The sequence below is a fragment of the Suricata suricatta genome, chromosome 14, assembly GCF_006229205.1.
Source record: "Suricata suricatta isolate VVHF042 chromosome 14, meerkat_22Aug2017_6uvM2_HiC, whole genome shotgun sequence".
NCBI classification, from domain to species: Eukaryota; Metazoa; Chordata; class Mammalia; order Carnivora; family Herpestidae; genus Suricata; species Suricata suricatta.
The window spans coordinates 83,089,179-83,105,453 of NC_043713.1; the positions used below are offsets into that span (position 1 = coordinate 83,089,179).

At 38.0% G+C, this 16,275-nt stretch overlaps 1 protein-coding gene and 1 long non-coding RNA gene across 2 annotated transcripts in view; one reads left to right on the top strand and one right to left on the bottom strand.

Annotated features, from left to right (window-relative positions):
- KNTC1 (kinetochore associated 1) overlaps positions 1 to 16,275 on the top strand; it is a 75,215-nt gene that overhangs the window by 21,847 nt on the left and 37,093 nt on the right. The window contains exons 20-33 of the mRNA XM_029922745.1: positions 356 to 417; positions 4,114 to 4,225; positions 5,300 to 5,443; positions 5,631 to 5,687; positions 5,778 to 5,879; positions 7,677 to 7,796; positions 7,892 to 8,035; positions 8,553 to 8,651; positions 10,218 to 10,321; positions 10,477 to 10,576; positions 11,345 to 11,479; positions 12,034 to 12,153; positions 13,836 to 13,908; positions 14,869 to 14,936. Coding sequence (XP_029778605.1) covers positions 356 to 417; positions 4,114 to 4,225; positions 5,300 to 5,443; positions 5,631 to 5,687; positions 5,778 to 5,879; positions 7,677 to 7,796; positions 7,892 to 8,035; positions 8,553 to 8,651; positions 10,218 to 10,321; positions 10,477 to 10,576; positions 11,345 to 11,479; positions 12,034 to 12,153; positions 13,836 to 13,908; positions 14,869 to 14,936 — 1,440 coding nt within the window. The remainder of the gene's footprint in view (positions 1 to 355; positions 418 to 4,113; positions 4,226 to 5,299; positions 5,444 to 5,630; positions 5,688 to 5,777; positions 5,880 to 7,676; positions 7,797 to 7,891; positions 8,036 to 8,552; positions 8,652 to 10,217; positions 10,322 to 10,476; positions 10,577 to 11,344; positions 11,480 to 12,033; positions 12,154 to 13,835; positions 13,909 to 14,868; positions 14,937 to 16,275) is intronic.
- Positions 5,751 to 10,097, bottom strand: LOC115278284. Its single transcript, XR_003902798.1, has 3 exons — positions 10,037 to 10,097; positions 9,654 to 9,841; positions 5,751 to 5,886 (listed from the first exon to the last, which is right to left on the bottom strand). It is a non-coding gene; the product is annotated as an uncharacterized LOC115278284 (long non-coding RNA).

Here is a 16,275-nt window from a genome sequence, read left to right on the forward strand (position 1 = left end):
CGTGTATTTTTAAACTTTTATCTCAAAGTATATTTGTGGTATAATCCAGCTGGATTTTACTATAAGGACATTTATAAACCACTGGAAAAACTAATTATTTTACAAGGGCGCCTACAATCAATGTGCAAATGCCTTTTGCAGTTTTACTTCATTTAATGTGGTTGGAAATGTTTCCACTATCCCATCTTGTGTTTGTTTTGTGTTACATAAATGCGGTCATATTTATGGGAATTGACCAATGAAATGGGATGAAATGGGCATGTGTACAAGACTTCTGAAACAGAATGCTTAATTTTTGATGTTTGTAATTTTTACTGCTTGCAACATTCAAGATTATCAGGTTATTTCTTTTTAGGTACTAAGGGCTCATGCAAAATTGACTACTTTTTATGGAGCATTTGGACCAGAAAAATTCAGGTGAAAAATTCCTCATTTTTCAATTTTAGGTTATGAATTAGGTTTTAGTTTAGAGTGTCATGAAAGGTACAGTATTACTTTGATTGAATGTGTTTCTGAGAATTGAGTGATGGAAAATATTATTTTCTTGCTGAGATTTAGACAGTCTTCTACACCATCTATGGGAACTGATAAATTTGAAAGGCAGGGTGCCTGGGTGGCTCAGTTAGTTAAGCATCTGACTTCGGCCCAGGTCATGATCTCACAGTTCATAAGTTCAAGACTCACGTCAGGCTCTGTGCTGACAGCTTGGAGCCTGGAGCCTGCTTCGGATTCTATGTCTCCCTCCTCTATCTACCCCACCCCCACTTGTGCTGTGTCTCTCAAAAATGAATAAAGGTTAAAAAATTTTTTTTTTAATTTGGAAAGGCAAATTTAAATTGCACATACTTTTCCCTAGCAAATTCACTTCTGGCAATTGATTCTATCCGATATACTAACATGTGCACCAAGAGGAGCATTATATTGACATACATGAGATATACCTTAAAGATAAAGCAAGTTACAGGGCACCTGAGTGGTTCAGTCGGTTAAGTGTAACTTGATTTTGGCTCAGGTCATGATCATGTAGTTAGTGAGTTCAAGCCCTGCATCAGGCTCCATTCTGGTAACACAGAGCTGCTTGGGATTCTTTCTCTCCCACTTTCTCAATCCCTCTCCAGTTCTAGCTTGTGCTCTCTCTCAAATAAATTTAAAAAAAATTTTTAGGGTGCCTGGGTGGCTCAGTTGGTTGACATCCAGCTTCTGCTCAGGTCATGATCTTGCAGTGTGTGGGTTAGAGCCTTGTGTCAGGCTCTGTGCTGACAACTAGCTCAGATCCTGGAGCCTGTCTTCAGATTCTGTGTCTCCCTCTCTCTCTGACCTTCCCCCACTCATGCTGTCTCTCTCTCTCCAAAAAAAAAAAAATTAAAAAATTAAAAAAATTTTTTTGAAAAGATAATTTATCAAAATAAATTAACAATGAACCTGCTAATTGTTATGCTAACAATCTGGCATGTGTTTGTCTGTCTCTGGCCTTTGTATTCAGTTGATTTTATATTCTTCATTCACCAGTATGAAACAATTTTAATTAATATTGTTTTAGAATGTCCTGTTAATCTGGTAGACTAGCCCTACTATACTTTACTTTTCAGAATTTGGGGGCCATTTTCTCATGCTTGTTTTTCTGTATGACATTTGGAATGAAAATCAGCTTATCCAGCTTAAATCTTATTTTGGGGCACCAGGGTGGCTCAGTTGGTTGAGTATCTGACTTCAGTTCAGGTCATGATCTCACAGTCTGTGAGTTCGAGCCCTGCCTTGGGCTCTGTGCTGCCAATGCAGAGCCTGCTTCAGATCCTCTATCAACCTTTCTCTCTGCCCCTCCCCTGCTTGTTCTCATTCTCTCTCTCTCAAAAATAAATATTTAAAATATTTTTAAGAAATTTTATTTTTATTGGGATTTTAAATTTTTATTTATTTTTCTGTGTTATGAGGAATGTGCCGAACCTAAGATCAGTTTGGGGAGAACCAGCATCTTTACAGTATTGAGTCTTCCTGTTTAAGACGTTATGTCTCTTCCTACTCATTCTGTCCTTTATGTTCCTGAGCAATATCTATTCAGTTGCTTTCATACAACTTTGTACATTTTTTACTAATTTTATTAAAAAATTTTTTTTAACATTTATTCATTTTTGAGAGACAGAGAACATGAGCAGAGGAGGGGCAGAGAGAGAGGGAGACCGAGAGTCTGGAGCAGGCCCCAGGCTGTAAGCTGTCAGCAGCAGGGCCTGATGCAGGGCTCAGACTCACAAACCGTGAGATCTTGACCTCAGCCAAAGTCGGATGCTTTAACTGACTGAACCAAACACGTGCCGCTGTTAGTTTTTATTTTAAATTGTTTTCTACTGTTATAAATGGGACTTTTCACCGTATTTTTGAAAGGATAGGAAAAGCTGTTGATTTTTTAAAATTATTTTTAACCAGCTACTTTATTGAATTTCTTTACTATTCATAATGTTTTAGTTGATCTTATTATTTGCAAGTATATAATTATATATACAAATAATGATAATTTTGCCTCATTTTTTCCCTTTACCTAATCTCATTGACTGGTGTTTATAGAACAGAATGAAATAGGGTTGCCTGGGTGGCTCAGTCGGTTGAGTGTCCGACTTTGGCTCAGGTCATGATCTCACAGTTCGTGGGTTCTAGCCCTGCATTTGGGGTCTGTGCTGACAGCTCAGAGCCTGGAGCCTTCTTTCGATTCTGTGTGTCCCTCTCTCTCTGCCCCTCCCCTACTTGTGATCTGTGACTCTCTGCCTCTCAAAAATAAATAAATGTTAAAAAAAATTTTTTTTTAAAGAATGAAATATGGTGGTAATAGGCATTCTTCTCTTTGCTGGCATTTATGGGAATCCTTATTTTGCTTTATCATCTAATAAACATGATAAGCAAGACATAGACTTTTAGGGTGTTTCTCTTTTTATAATTTTAAGGATTTAAAAAAAATTTTTTAATTTATTTTTGAGAGACAGAGAGAGACAGTGTGAGCAGGGGAGGGTCAGAGAGAGAGGGAGACACGAATCTGAAACAAGCTCCAAGCTCTGAGCTAGCTGTCAGAACAGAACCCGACGCAGGACTCGAACCCACTGACCATAAGATCATGACCTGAGCCGAAGTTGGACGCTCAACCGACTGAGCCACCCAGGCGCCCCTATAATTTTAAGGATTTTAAGGAAATATTCATCATCTATTTCTGAGGTCGTTTTTGTTTTTTGTTTTTGAGAGAATGCACTCGACACAAGCAAGGAAGGGTGGAGAGAAAGGGAGACACAGAATCCCGATCAGGCTCAGTGTTGTTAGCACAGAGCCCAATGTGGGGCTTGAACTCATGAATTGTGAGTTCATGACCTGAGCCAAAATCAAGAGTCAGATGCTCGGCCAACTGAGCCACCCAGATGCCCTATTTCTTAACTGTAATCAGGACTGAGTTGATCATACATTACTGGTTATAGCCAAAGGCTAGGAATAACCTAAATGTTCAACTATGGAGGACTAGTTATATAAATAATAGTAAACCCATGTCATGGAATGATACATAGTCCTTAAAAAGAATAACATTTATGTGTGCTAATTTGTGCACCAGCTTAATATAAACTGAATTTTTTAATGAATGGATAGTATATAGAAATTTTTGATTTATTTTAAAAACTTAAATTAGGGACTTCTGGATGGCTTATTTGGTTAAGCATCCAACTTTGGCTCAGGTCATGATCTCATGGCCTATGGGTTTGAGCCCTGTGTCAGGCTCTGTGCTAACAGCTTAGATTTGGTTTGGATTCTGTGTTCACCTCTCTTTCTGTCCTTCCCCCACTAACTCTGTCTTTCTCTTTCTTAAAAATAAATATTAAAAAAAATTTTTTTAATACAATAATTGCTTATTATGTAGTGATTATCTCAGGAAGGACCTCAAAGAAGAGATCTGGCTTTTGGGGAAGATGACAGAAGCTCTATAGGTCTGGGATAAGAGAATATACTTTTCACTGTATAATCTTTGAAACTTTTTTTAACTTTGAGGGGGAAAAAAAAGTTAAAATGTCTAATGGTTTCTGCTTGTAATCTGTAACCTTAATTTTTTTTTTAAACTACTAACTTTTTCCCTCTCTGATTTTGCAGTGGTAGTTCTTGGATTGAATTTCTGAATAATGAAGATGACCTTAAGGATATCTTTTTACAACTCAGAGAAGGAAACCTCGTTTGTGCACAGTACCTTTGGCTTCGACATCGGGTAATATGTTTTGTGTTTTGTTCTTACTGGCTTTATGGCTCCTGGGGTAGGTGATTGAATCCATTGTCTTCACGGAGAAGAAGGGTATCAGGTGTGAGTGGTTAATGGAATGTTTGATTAAAGTATACTGATGATATTAAATTATTGGTAAAAATACCTTAGAAACATTTTATCTCATCATTCATAATCTAATTTAGCTCCTAAACTTAGTTCAAAAGGTGACATTTTGGGGCACCTGGCTGGCTCAGTCAGTAGAGCATGTGACTCTTGATCCTTGGGGATGTGAGTTTGAGCCCCATGTTGGATATGGAGATTATTTAAAAACAAAATCTTTAAAAGGCAACATTTTATTAAATGATTTATTGATGGGCTTTCTTAAGTAGTATTGCAGCTCACATTGTGGGAAAGGATTGCCCATTAACACTGCTGCTCTGAATCGTTTCTTTCCTTCTTTTTTTTGGTCAAGTAGGAGGAGAGTCTGGTGTTTGGTCTCTCCAACAGAGAATCTTTTTTTGTTTTTCTAATTTTTAAAAAATGTTTATTTATATTTAAGAGAGAGAGAGAGACAGTACAAGCAGGGGTGGGGCAGAGAAGGAGGGAGACACAGAATCCAAAGCAGGCTCCAGGCTGTGAGCTGTCAGCACAGAGCCCTGGGTGGGGCTCAAACCCATGAGCGGCAAGATTGTGACCTGAGCTGAAGTCGTATGTTTAATTGACTGAGCCCCCCGGGCACCCTGCTCTGAATCCTTTCAATGTTGGTGGATATATTTAGGTCCAAAAAGTGCTATCTGGGTGTGCTGTCATAAACGGACACATTACTTTTTAGGATTTGAACTATGACCTCCTGCTAGGTTTTCTTTCTCTGCCAGTTCCCCTTCCATCTAATTTTTTATTGCTACTTTTTGCCGTGGATGCTCATGGAGCTTGTGGTTGCCAACGACTCATTGGTACAGACAAAATCACCCTTAGTGCTCATAATTCAATCAGTAAATTATTTGTTAACGAATCTTTCAATTTTGGGACGCTGTCATTTTAAATCTGAGAGATCTTAGTTTCTCACCCTGTATAATTTAGGCAAACTTTGAAAGCAGATTTGATGTGAAAATGCTTGAGAACTTGCTCAACTCAATTTCTACACCAGTCTCTTTGCAAAAGCTTTGTCCGTGGCTTAAAAATGACGTGATCCCATTCGTGAGAAGGGCTGCACCGGAAGGGCAGGTGAGTCGCCTTCAGTATTTCCATCCTGGATCGTCCAAGTGTAGTCTTTGCCTTGTGTCATGGTAAATTGCACGAGTACTGGTTAGTTCTCTCAGTGTCCCTGTTGAAAGATTATCAAGGCGGGTTTTACGTTATTCCATTGATTATTTCCTGAGTATTTTATTTTTAAATGATATGTCTATTTCAGAAAATTCTTGCAAAATGGTTGGAACAAGCAGCCAGGAACCTCGAATTAACTGATAAGGTAATACCAGTATAATTAACACTGAACAGACAGTTTAAACACCCGGTGGCATACAGCGTCACGTTTAATGGTGTCTATTACTCTTCACAGGCAAACTGGCCAGAAAATGGACTTCAACTTGCAGAGGTATTTTTTACAGCAGAGAAACCAGAAGAGTTGGTGTTGGTGTCCTGTTGGCAATGGATTTCCTTGGTATGATCTGGAAAATGAATTTTTAGTAATAAAGCACTCAATTTATGTCAGAGTCTGTCCACGTACTTAGGAATACATCCACTTCTTAAATTTTCTGTTTATGAATTCTTCCTTCATGTACTTCTAAAATTCACAAGAAGAAAACTTTTTTTTTCTTCCTGATTCTCCTGTCACAACTTCAGCCTATTTTAATGCTCTGTTTTTCTCTATTAATCCAATCAAATGGGAAACAGTTGATAAACATTATTCCTAAATAGTATATTTGGGATTTTCTGCATTGGCAGCATTTCATAGACCTTTACAAGAATGAAACTTAATAATGTATTAGGATTATTTTTCAAAGGCTTATTTAAACCAGCAAACCACTACCAGTTCTGATTGGATTTCTTAGATTTCCAATGGCCATTATGGCTTAAATACCAGTGAATTTTTTAAAAGATGAAATTTTTTAAAATTCTGGGTCTTTTTTGACTGATAAAAAATAGCAGTGCTAGAAAGGGAACTAAACTCAAGAATGCTAATGTTAAGTTTTGATGTTAATTTGATGTTAATAGTTCACAAACTGAATTTATAATTTAGCTTCTGAATTTCTTAATTTCTTTTTCCTCTTAAGTTTCTAAAAACTTAGAAAGCATTCATTATATTGAAAAAAATAAAACTACTCTCTTGTATTTTAAATAAGTTTATCGGAGTACCATAAATTCGTTTATAAACTAATATGTGAGATACCCTGTTACAATTTCAACTTAGTATTAAGGACTTTACTACTGGAAGGTATAACTTTGTATAATATACATTATGAAATTGCATTGATTCTTTAAATTTTTGAGCCCTAAAATAAATAATAAACTTCCTCCTACTCTTTGATACAGAAGATTCTTGCCAGTAATTGTACTTACTGATTATATACGGTTAAAAATTAAATGGGAATTTTTTTCTATACATTTCAAGTATAATTGATGTATATAACCAATATATGTTATATAATGTATATTAATCATTATAATACATTTTTCCATAGAAGGGCTTTTTCCTCTTGCTATAAAATACTTTTCTTTTTTCCCTGTTAATTGTCTTTTATTAATATTGAAAATTCTGTTCTTATATATAAGTTTAGAAAATCTTACAGCTCTATATCTGATCTCGATCTGCATAGATGGGACATTGAGGGCCATCTAAATGATGTTTTTATTCTGATAAAAATAGCACTAACATTCAGGGGCACCTGCCTGGCTCAGTCGGTGGAATGTGCAACTCTTGTTGTCTGGGTTGTAGGTTCGACCCCATCTTGAGTGTAGAGATTGTTTAAAAACTAAAATCTTCAAACAAAATAAAAATGAAACTTAAAAAATTACACTAACAGAGAAGTTTTTATATTTTTTTGAGAAAATTGTTTTTAGATTTCTAGTGGATTCTAATCTGTTAATTTATACTAATTAATGAGTTAAAATTCTACAAAACTTAAAGGCTTTAGATGAAGATTTTCTCTTATAACCATCATTATGATTATTTATTATTTTATCTGAAATAATTCTTTTTTTTAGGTTTATTTATTTATTTTGAGAGAAACAGAGACAACAAGTGGGAAGGGGCAGAGAGAGAAGGAGAAAGAACCCTAAGCAGGCTCCACATGGCCAGTGCAGAGAGCCTGGTGTGGGGATCAAACCCATGAGGCCATGAGATTATGACCTGAGCCGAAACCAAGAGTCAGATGCTCAACGACTGAGCCACCCGGGTGCCCCTTATCTGAAATGACTCTGACTTTTTGTGTATTTCCCTCTCATGCTTCTGTTTTAGAAGGATTATCAAAACACAGAGGAAGTATGTCAGTTACGGACTTTGGTAAATAACTTGCAGGAGTTGATCACATTGCATAGGAAATACAACTGCAAACTGGCCCTCTCTGATTTTGAGAAGGTAAAAGTCTGGATTTAGCGGAAGTATTTTTAGTTTTTAATTGCAGCCACCGTGGCTAGAGCTTGCCTCTATACCTTCTTTCTTTGGGCATCCAGGAGAATACAACCACCATCGTGTTCCGGATGTTTGATAAAGTGTTAGCCCCAGAGCTGATTCCTTCCGTCTTAGACAAGTTTATAAGAGTTTACATGAGGGAACATGGCTTGCAAGAGGAGGAACTTCTCCTGCTCTACATAGAGGTAACTTCTTTAGATGTAGTCTTTTTTCCTTGCCTCTGTGCAGTGTGCCATTGTGTTAAACATCTAACCTTTAAGGGATGACATCCTTTACCATTAGGACTTATGCAGCCTGTTGTATTGGCTTAGATTATGTGGGATAGCTGCCCCTGACTGACAGTAACCTGGGGCAAAATGGGGTAATATTAGGACTTCCTCCAAATTGTTATTGTGAAATAATACCATAAACTCAATAAATGTTAGCAATTATCTGCATATACTAATGAGCTGCAGTAATCTTATTTGTAAATTCTTCAAGAATGTTCCCTTGTCAAGTTTTCAGTACCATATAAAACTATAAAGGCCAAGGCTTTGGCAGTTTCGTGTTTCTTGAGTATTGTTTAACATTCACGGCTAAGTAGTTTTTTGGGCTCTTTTTTCCCACATCCATAAAACCTATTTATCTATATCCTTCTGTGTTTTTACTTTTTGTGGGTGTGAGTTTTAATTTTAAAAAATATATATGTTTATCCCCTTTTAGGATTTATTGAAGAGATGTAGCTCAAAGTCTACATCACTCTTTGAAACGGCTTGGGAAGCAAAAGCCATGGCGGTAATAGGATGCTTATCTGACACGGATGTAAGTACCTGGTGACCATGGAGATTCTCCTGTTGAGCATGCATCTTTTCTCTGATCACAGAAGCAACACATACTAGTTTAAAAAAGTTTTTTTAATGTTTTATTAACTTTTGAGAGGAAGAGAGACAGAGTGTGAGTGGGGGAGGGGCAGGAAGGGAGACCCAGAATTCGAAGCAGCTCCAGACTGTCAGCACAGAGCCTGACACATGGGGCTTGAACCCACAAACTGTGAAATCATGACCTGAGCCAAAGTCAGAAATTAACTTTCTAAGCCACCCAGGCGCCCCACAAGACATATTTATTACGGAGAATTGGTTTGGGAAGAGAATTTAAAAAAAAATTAAAACACCCAAAATTCCATTTTCTTCAATTATAAAAAGTAAAAAGTTTCTCATTCCCATTTTTAGAAGAACTACCATGGATGATGGAGTGCATATATTTCTAGGCTTTTCTATGATTATACAAACTTGGAACCATTTTTAAATGTAACATGCCTTTATTTTGCCTTCTCACTGTTACTGGTCACCATTATGAAATATGAATAAAATTTTGAAAAATATTTTTAAACCCCCACTAGCATCTGTAGGAATGGAGGGGTATGATTTAACTTTCAGCAGAGAAAATATTTTTCTGAGTTTTTCTAAATAATAAAATTGTACTGTGTATGTCAAAATTGGAACAGGTTACGTGGGTCCGGCTACTCTTTGGCCGAGAGTTCCGCCTGCAGGGTCTCCTGGTGGTCTGGGATGCCTTGTTCCCAGACGGCCTTAGCCTGAGTTAGTTGATTACATCTTCATGGCCATGTTACTCTACATCTGCGATGCTTTGATTTCTAGTAACTACCAGACTTGTCTTGACCTTCTGATGCATTACCCACTAATTGGGGATGTACACTCACTGATTCTTAAGGCTCTGTTCCTTCGAGATCCAAAGAGAAATCCAAGACCAGTGACTTACCAATTCCATCCAAATTTAGATTATTACAAAGCATGGGGAGCAGACCTTACGAATAAAAGCCGGGATCAGGATTGGCCTCAGCTTCGAAGGGCTCCTCTCCAGGTCTGGCCTCCCCAGAATGTCCAGAGAGAGTACAGGGTTCCAGGAAGCACAAGGACCCTTCCAACAGTCTTACGTTAGAATATGATGAGCTTCTACCACATCTGTCTCACTCATTGGTGCTGTTTCAATACCTGCCACAAAGAGCAAATTTAAGTATTAGTGAAATGAGTGGGTGCTTTTTAGATTCAGTTGTAGAATAACTCGTACTGATGTCACAATTCACATCTTAGAATCCTCATCTTCCTAGCACAGTACTTGGTACTATTTATAATGGGTAGTAAATATTTTAGTTTTATGGTTGGGTAAATAAATACTGTTTTGAATACCTAAGAGACATCATAAAATTCTCCTCAACAGTTAAAAAAAATTTTTTTTCTGCAGAGGAAAAATTCTCAGAGTACCACACAGTGGATGTGAGACCTCTACTGTGGGTTAGACAGTCTCATTAAGTTGCATGAAACATCAGTCTGAGGCCTCTTCATGATTGGTGTGCATGTGTCTTTGTAGCTCATATTTGATGCTGTGCTTAAGATCATGTATGCCGCGGTGGTTCCCTGGAGCGTGGCCGTGGAGCAGCTGGTGAGACAGCACTTGGAGATGGACCATCCCAAGTAAGAGGACAGTCTTGCGAACGCTTGTTTTGGTGTTGGATAAACTCATGTTTTCACTGGATAGCCATTTATGGTTTTCTCTCCTTTACTGTGTCCCCTAGTATTTCATTAAGAAAATGCAATCCACGTTAATATGAGCAAATTTTTCCTTTTAGGGTCAAGTTATTGCAGGAAAGTTACAAACTAATGGAAATGAAAAAACTTTTACGAGGTTATGGAATAAGAGAGGTGAATCTCTTAAACAAGGAAATCATGGTAAGTACAATAGTTGAAGAGTCTTTTAACTCCTCTGTTCAATTTTGAAAGCAACTTGGAAAACATAGTGAGGACTTTATATTCTTACAAGCTAATAGAACTGGAATCCTCATTACTTTCTTTTGTTAGATAGAATGCGAGTAGGTTCTTCAGGAGCGCCTGGCTGACTCAGTCAGTGGAGCATGCGACTCTTGACCTCAGGGTTGTAAGTTTGAGCCTCACGTTGGGTGTAGAGATTACTTAAAAAATAAAAGATCTTTAAAATAGGAGTATATCAAATCACCAAGTTGTACACCTTGGATATAAGTCATGTTTGTCACATATTCCCCTGGGCAGTGGGGACGAAGGCAGACAAAACTGTCCTAAACTCCAAATATAAATCATGTTTTAATGTTTCACACAGCTTCGGTTTTTTGCTGCTTGATTTTAATTTGATGAGCACTGTGCTGCTATGAACAAAGGATTTCTGGATTCTCTATGAGATTTCATAGCAAAGAAATGTATATATTGGTATTTTTAAAAATTTTTTTATGTTTTATTTATTATTGACACAGAGAAAGAGTGCATGAGTGGGGAAGGATCAGAGAGAGAGGGGGAGACACAGAATCCGAGGCAGGCTCCAGGCTCTGAGCTGTCAGAACAGAGCCTGATGCGGGGCTCGAACCCATGAACCATGAGATCATGACCTGAGCTGAAATCAGACACTTAACTGACTGAGCCACCCAGACGCCCCAGAAATGTATATATTGTATATTGTCTCTGTTTCAGAGGGTGGTCAGGTACATTCTCAAACAAGATGTCCCATCTTCTTTAGAAGATGCTTTGAAGGTGGCCCAAGCATATATGTTGCCTGACGATGAAATTTATAGTCTGAGGATTATTGACCTGATTGATAGAGAACAGGTATGAAAGTTTTATATTATCCTTTCTTTTATATTATCCTTCTTCGTTAACTAAATCTGTAAAAGCTCAAATCAATCAAATTATCTGAATAGATTAGCACAAAAGAAAGTTATACGAGGGTGAAAATATTGGATTTTAGGTTGGCCACATTCTTCATAACTGTAGGTTCTTTAGAAGTATTTTGTGAATAGCTCTTGGGCTTTGATCCTATTTGGTGTTAATGAAACATAGACTTATGTTTTATATACACTGTGGGACCCTTTGATTCCAGAGTAAGAGTGGGGTTTTTTTTAATATTTTAAATGCCTTTATTTTGATATAATTCTATTTCCATGAGTATACTTAAGAGTCACAGCATACAAAGAGTTGCATTTTAATTTTATCTTTTTGTTTGCTGTTGTCAAAACCAGAATTTTAATGAGTTTTTTAAAACATCAGACCATATTCTATTTTTTTAATGACATCTTTTCACCTTTAAGTAGAAAAGGAAGGGGTTAAGTCCAATCTTCCCAGACTGTCCTTTACACGTTTATTCCTTTCAAACATGGTTCTAGGGCGAAGACTGTGTCCTTCTCTTGAGGTCTTTGCCTCCTGCTCAGGCAGAGAAAACTGCAGAACGGGTAATTATATGGGCACGACTGGCCTTACAAGAAGAACCAGATGGTTCTAAAGAGGTGAGATTTTCACTAAATAAAACATAGATCCAATATTTATGGATATTAATCAACAGGAAAGAAAAGATAGATACGCAAAATATGAATATCTGCTCTTCTCACTGCTGGAATGTTCTATGTAAAAATCCCTGTGTGCATTTACTACATAGAAAAGAACCACTTATGGCTGCTTTGGGGCAGTGGCTTGGGCCCACACTGAATAATAGAGGATCTACAAACCAGGATTCAAAGTATTTGTTGTGTATGCAAAGCGTTTTCCATGAAGCCATGCAGTAGAAAGTGTTCTGTGCTATACGGGACACGGTCATTACTATCGAATAATAATGTCAGCACGAAGCCCATGTGAACCTAAACAGTCTTAGAACGTTGAACTTCGGAACAGTGTAAAGAGAGCCGGGTCACTTCTTGAGGGAGACGAAGAGCCAAATACCTAATTTATCCAGGACGGTTGAGGGTTTTTTTTATCCTTTGGAGACAGATCTCCCCTATCCTGTCTTAGTCTGCTTTAAATTTTTACCTTTAGGGAAATGAGTTTGGTTATTTTGGTATCTAATATTTATTATGCTCTCATAATGCTGGGGACTTAGGTTAAATAGGTTAAAAGAATTGTCCACTTTCCTCTGCACACCAGCATTGTGAGATGGGTCCTGTGCCAGCTCCATATAGAAACTAACATTGTAAGATGAGTGACTTTCCCAACATTATTAGAAAGTGGCAGAACCTCAGCTCATACCGTCTGACACCAAAGTCTGTGTTCATAACCATGAGCTCAGACTGTACCCCAGAGTGGAAGTATTTGAGTACTTTGTGTGGACCTTGCATTTCCTAAGCATTTCACATCATGTCTTCAATTAAAGCTTTTCCTTCTTTGATTTTTCTTTTTGTTTGCTTGTTTACATCTTTTTCAGTCTTTTTTTTTTATGTCTATTTTTTTCAGAGAGACAGAGCGTTAGCAGTGGAGGGGCAGAGAGAGAGGGATACACAGAATCTGAAGCAGGCTCCAGGCTCTGAGCTGTCAGCACAGAGCCCAGCTGATGCAGTGCTCAAACTCATGAACTGTGAGATCATAGCCTGAGCCAAAATTGGATGCTCAACCAACAGAGCCCCTCAGGCACCCCAAATCATTTTCAGTCTTGAAGATAACGATTATTTCTTAGACTTCCATTCTAAACCCAGCTGAGGGGCACCTGAATGGTTCAGTCAGTTAGGCATCCGACTTCGGCTCAGGTCATGGTTTCATGGTTCATGGGTTTGAGCCCCACATCGAGCTCTGTGCTGACAGCTCAGAGCTTGGATCCTGCTTCAGATTCTGTGTCTCCCTCTCTTCTCTGCCCCTTTCCTGCTTGTACTCTGTCTCTCTCTCAAAAATAAATAAAAATGTTCTATATGTAAAAAAAATAAATAGTGTAGCTGAAAGGTAATTTGGGGGATTTGCATGTTCTGTTTCTAAATCATATATCCAAACGTTCATACTGGTGTTTTTCATGTTTATATTCTATGCAATTCAACTATGATCCATTTCTCAGCTGCTCAACTTCCTCTAACACTGACCTCTCATTTTTTTCAGCTGTTTTACTGTTGTTGTTTTCTTTTTCTGATTTCATGGCTTTTATGTGTTTGTATGTGTGCTAGTGAAGTGGCAAATAAAGGAAATACGTTTTATTTTCTATTTTTCTTTTTAGGACAAGGCCTGGAGAAAGTCTGTAGCGAAGACATCCATAGACATTCTTAAAATACTGTGCGACATCCAGAAAGGTAGATTCTAGCTTTGTACCTTCATCTTGGGTTTGTTCTGAAGCTTTTCCTTTTCAGAAAGGAGCATCATCCTTACCCCTGGTTTTTCTTGCTTTGTCTTCATTGACCCCACCCATTTTTCCTCATGAAAAGTCTTCCTTGCTTTATTCTTTAAATTAGTAGTATAGGGGCGCCTGGGTGGCTCAGTCGGTTAAGCATCCGGCTTCGGCTCAGGTCAGATCTCACGGTTCGTGGGTTCAAGCCCCGCGTCGGGCTCTGTGCTGACAGCTAGCTCAGAGCCTGGAGCCTGTTTCGGATTCTGTGTCTCCCTCTCTCTCTGACCCTCCCCTGCTCCAGCTGTCTCTCTCTGTCTCTCAAAAATAAAATAAAAAGCAATAAAAAAAAATTTAAAAAAAAATAATAAATTAGTAGTATAAAAAGAGAAACCTCTAAAATCAACTTATCACTTGTTTTTATGCTTCAGTAAGCTATTTGAGGCTAGACCAGATTTCTTTGGTGCCTGTACTTACAGCTCATATTTCTCACTTATCCTTTGGTCATGGTCAGGCAAAAACCTGTTTAAACTTGAACTTAAGTAAAACATTAGCAAAGTAACTTGGGGGGAAGAAAGCTAAAATTTACTTCAGAAAAATTGCCATATCTTTTGTAACCCAAAAACTTCTCTTTTCTACCTTCAGAAAGAAAAATTAGATTTTTTTTTTTGTACTTAAATTCTCTTACCTCAGCTTCTGAAAAGAACTATTGAAGACTTGAGATAAGAAACCCCTAGCCAATTAAAATAGTAACTGTGAAAACTTCTGATAAGGGGCACTTCACTGTCTCAGTTGGTGGAGCATGTGACTCTTGATCGCAAGGTCTTGAGTTCATGCCACACATTGGGCATGGAGTCTACTTTTTAAAAAAAATCTGATAATAGGGGTATTTGGATGTCTGCTATAACTTAAAAAAAATTAATTACAGACAATCTGCAGAAGAAGGATGAATGTGAAGAAATCCTGAAACAATTTAAAGCTGTTGCTAGCTTACAGGTAAAGATGTTAAGTTATATTGAACATTTACTGATTATGTTACTTACTATTGCATTTTACATGGATGATCAGCTCATGCTTAAAATTTTCTATACTAGCCTTCAGGGATTTTATTTAGTTATTTTATTTAATGTTTATGTATTTTTGAGAGAAAATGCAAGTGACGGAGGGGGTAGAGAGTGAAGGGGCCAGGGGAACTGAAGCAGGCTCTGCAAGGAGCCCAATGTAGGGCTCAGATTCACAAACCGTGAGATCATGACCTGAGCCCAAGTTGAATGCTCAGCCCACCGAGCCATCCAGGTGCCCCAAGCCTTCAGGAATTTTAAATACAGCACACTGGTTTTCCTTTTTTCCATCATTTGTTAAACAACCTGGGGTGCTTGGGTGGCCTACTTGGTTAAGCATCAGACTCTTGATTTTGGCTCAGGTCATGATCTCATGGTTTGTGAGATTGGTCACAGTTCATGAGATCTGGTGGGATCGAGCCCCCAGGCTCTGCGCTGACAGTGGGGAGCCTGCTTGGGACTCTTCTTCCTCTCTCTCTGCTCCTCCCCCACAAGTGCGCATGTTTTCTCTGTCAAAAAAAAATTTTTGTTAATAAAAATAAAAAACAACTTTATGGAGATATAATTCACATACCATGCAATTCATCCATTTAAAGTATGTGATTCAATGCTTTGGGTATATTATTAATTTTTCATAATTGGTTAATATAAAATTTACCATTTTGCCCATTTTTCAATACGTAGTTCAATGGCATTAGTTGCATTTACAGTGTTGGGTGACCTTCACCACCATCTACTTTCTGTCGCCTCAAGTAGGAACTTTTTACCCATTTTTACCCATTAAGCAGTAACCACCTGGTCCCCTCTCCATCTAACCCCTGGAGGCCTCTGATCTGCCTTCTGTCTCTGAATTGCCTTTCTATATATTTCATAGAAATGGAATCCTACAATATTTATCCCGTTCTGTCTGGCTTCTCTCAGCATCATGTTTTCAAAGTTCATCCATGTAGCAGGTGTCCATGCTTCATTCCTATAGTAACTAACTCCTGTTCCAGTGTAGGAATGGACCACATTTTGTTTATCCCTCTGTGATGGACACTTGGGTTGTTTCTTCTTTTTGGCTATTGTGAATAATGCTGCAGTGAACATGGTGAGCTCATCACCTGAACCCACTACTCAGACCCCATCTCTCTGACCTCAGTACCCTTGCTTATTCTATTTAGCGCTGTCTCAGCAGCAATAAACAGTTGAAGCAAGATTACTGAAAATACAAAATATATATCCTTGGGGCACGTGGGTGGCTCAGTCGTTTAAGCATCGGATTTTGGCCTAAG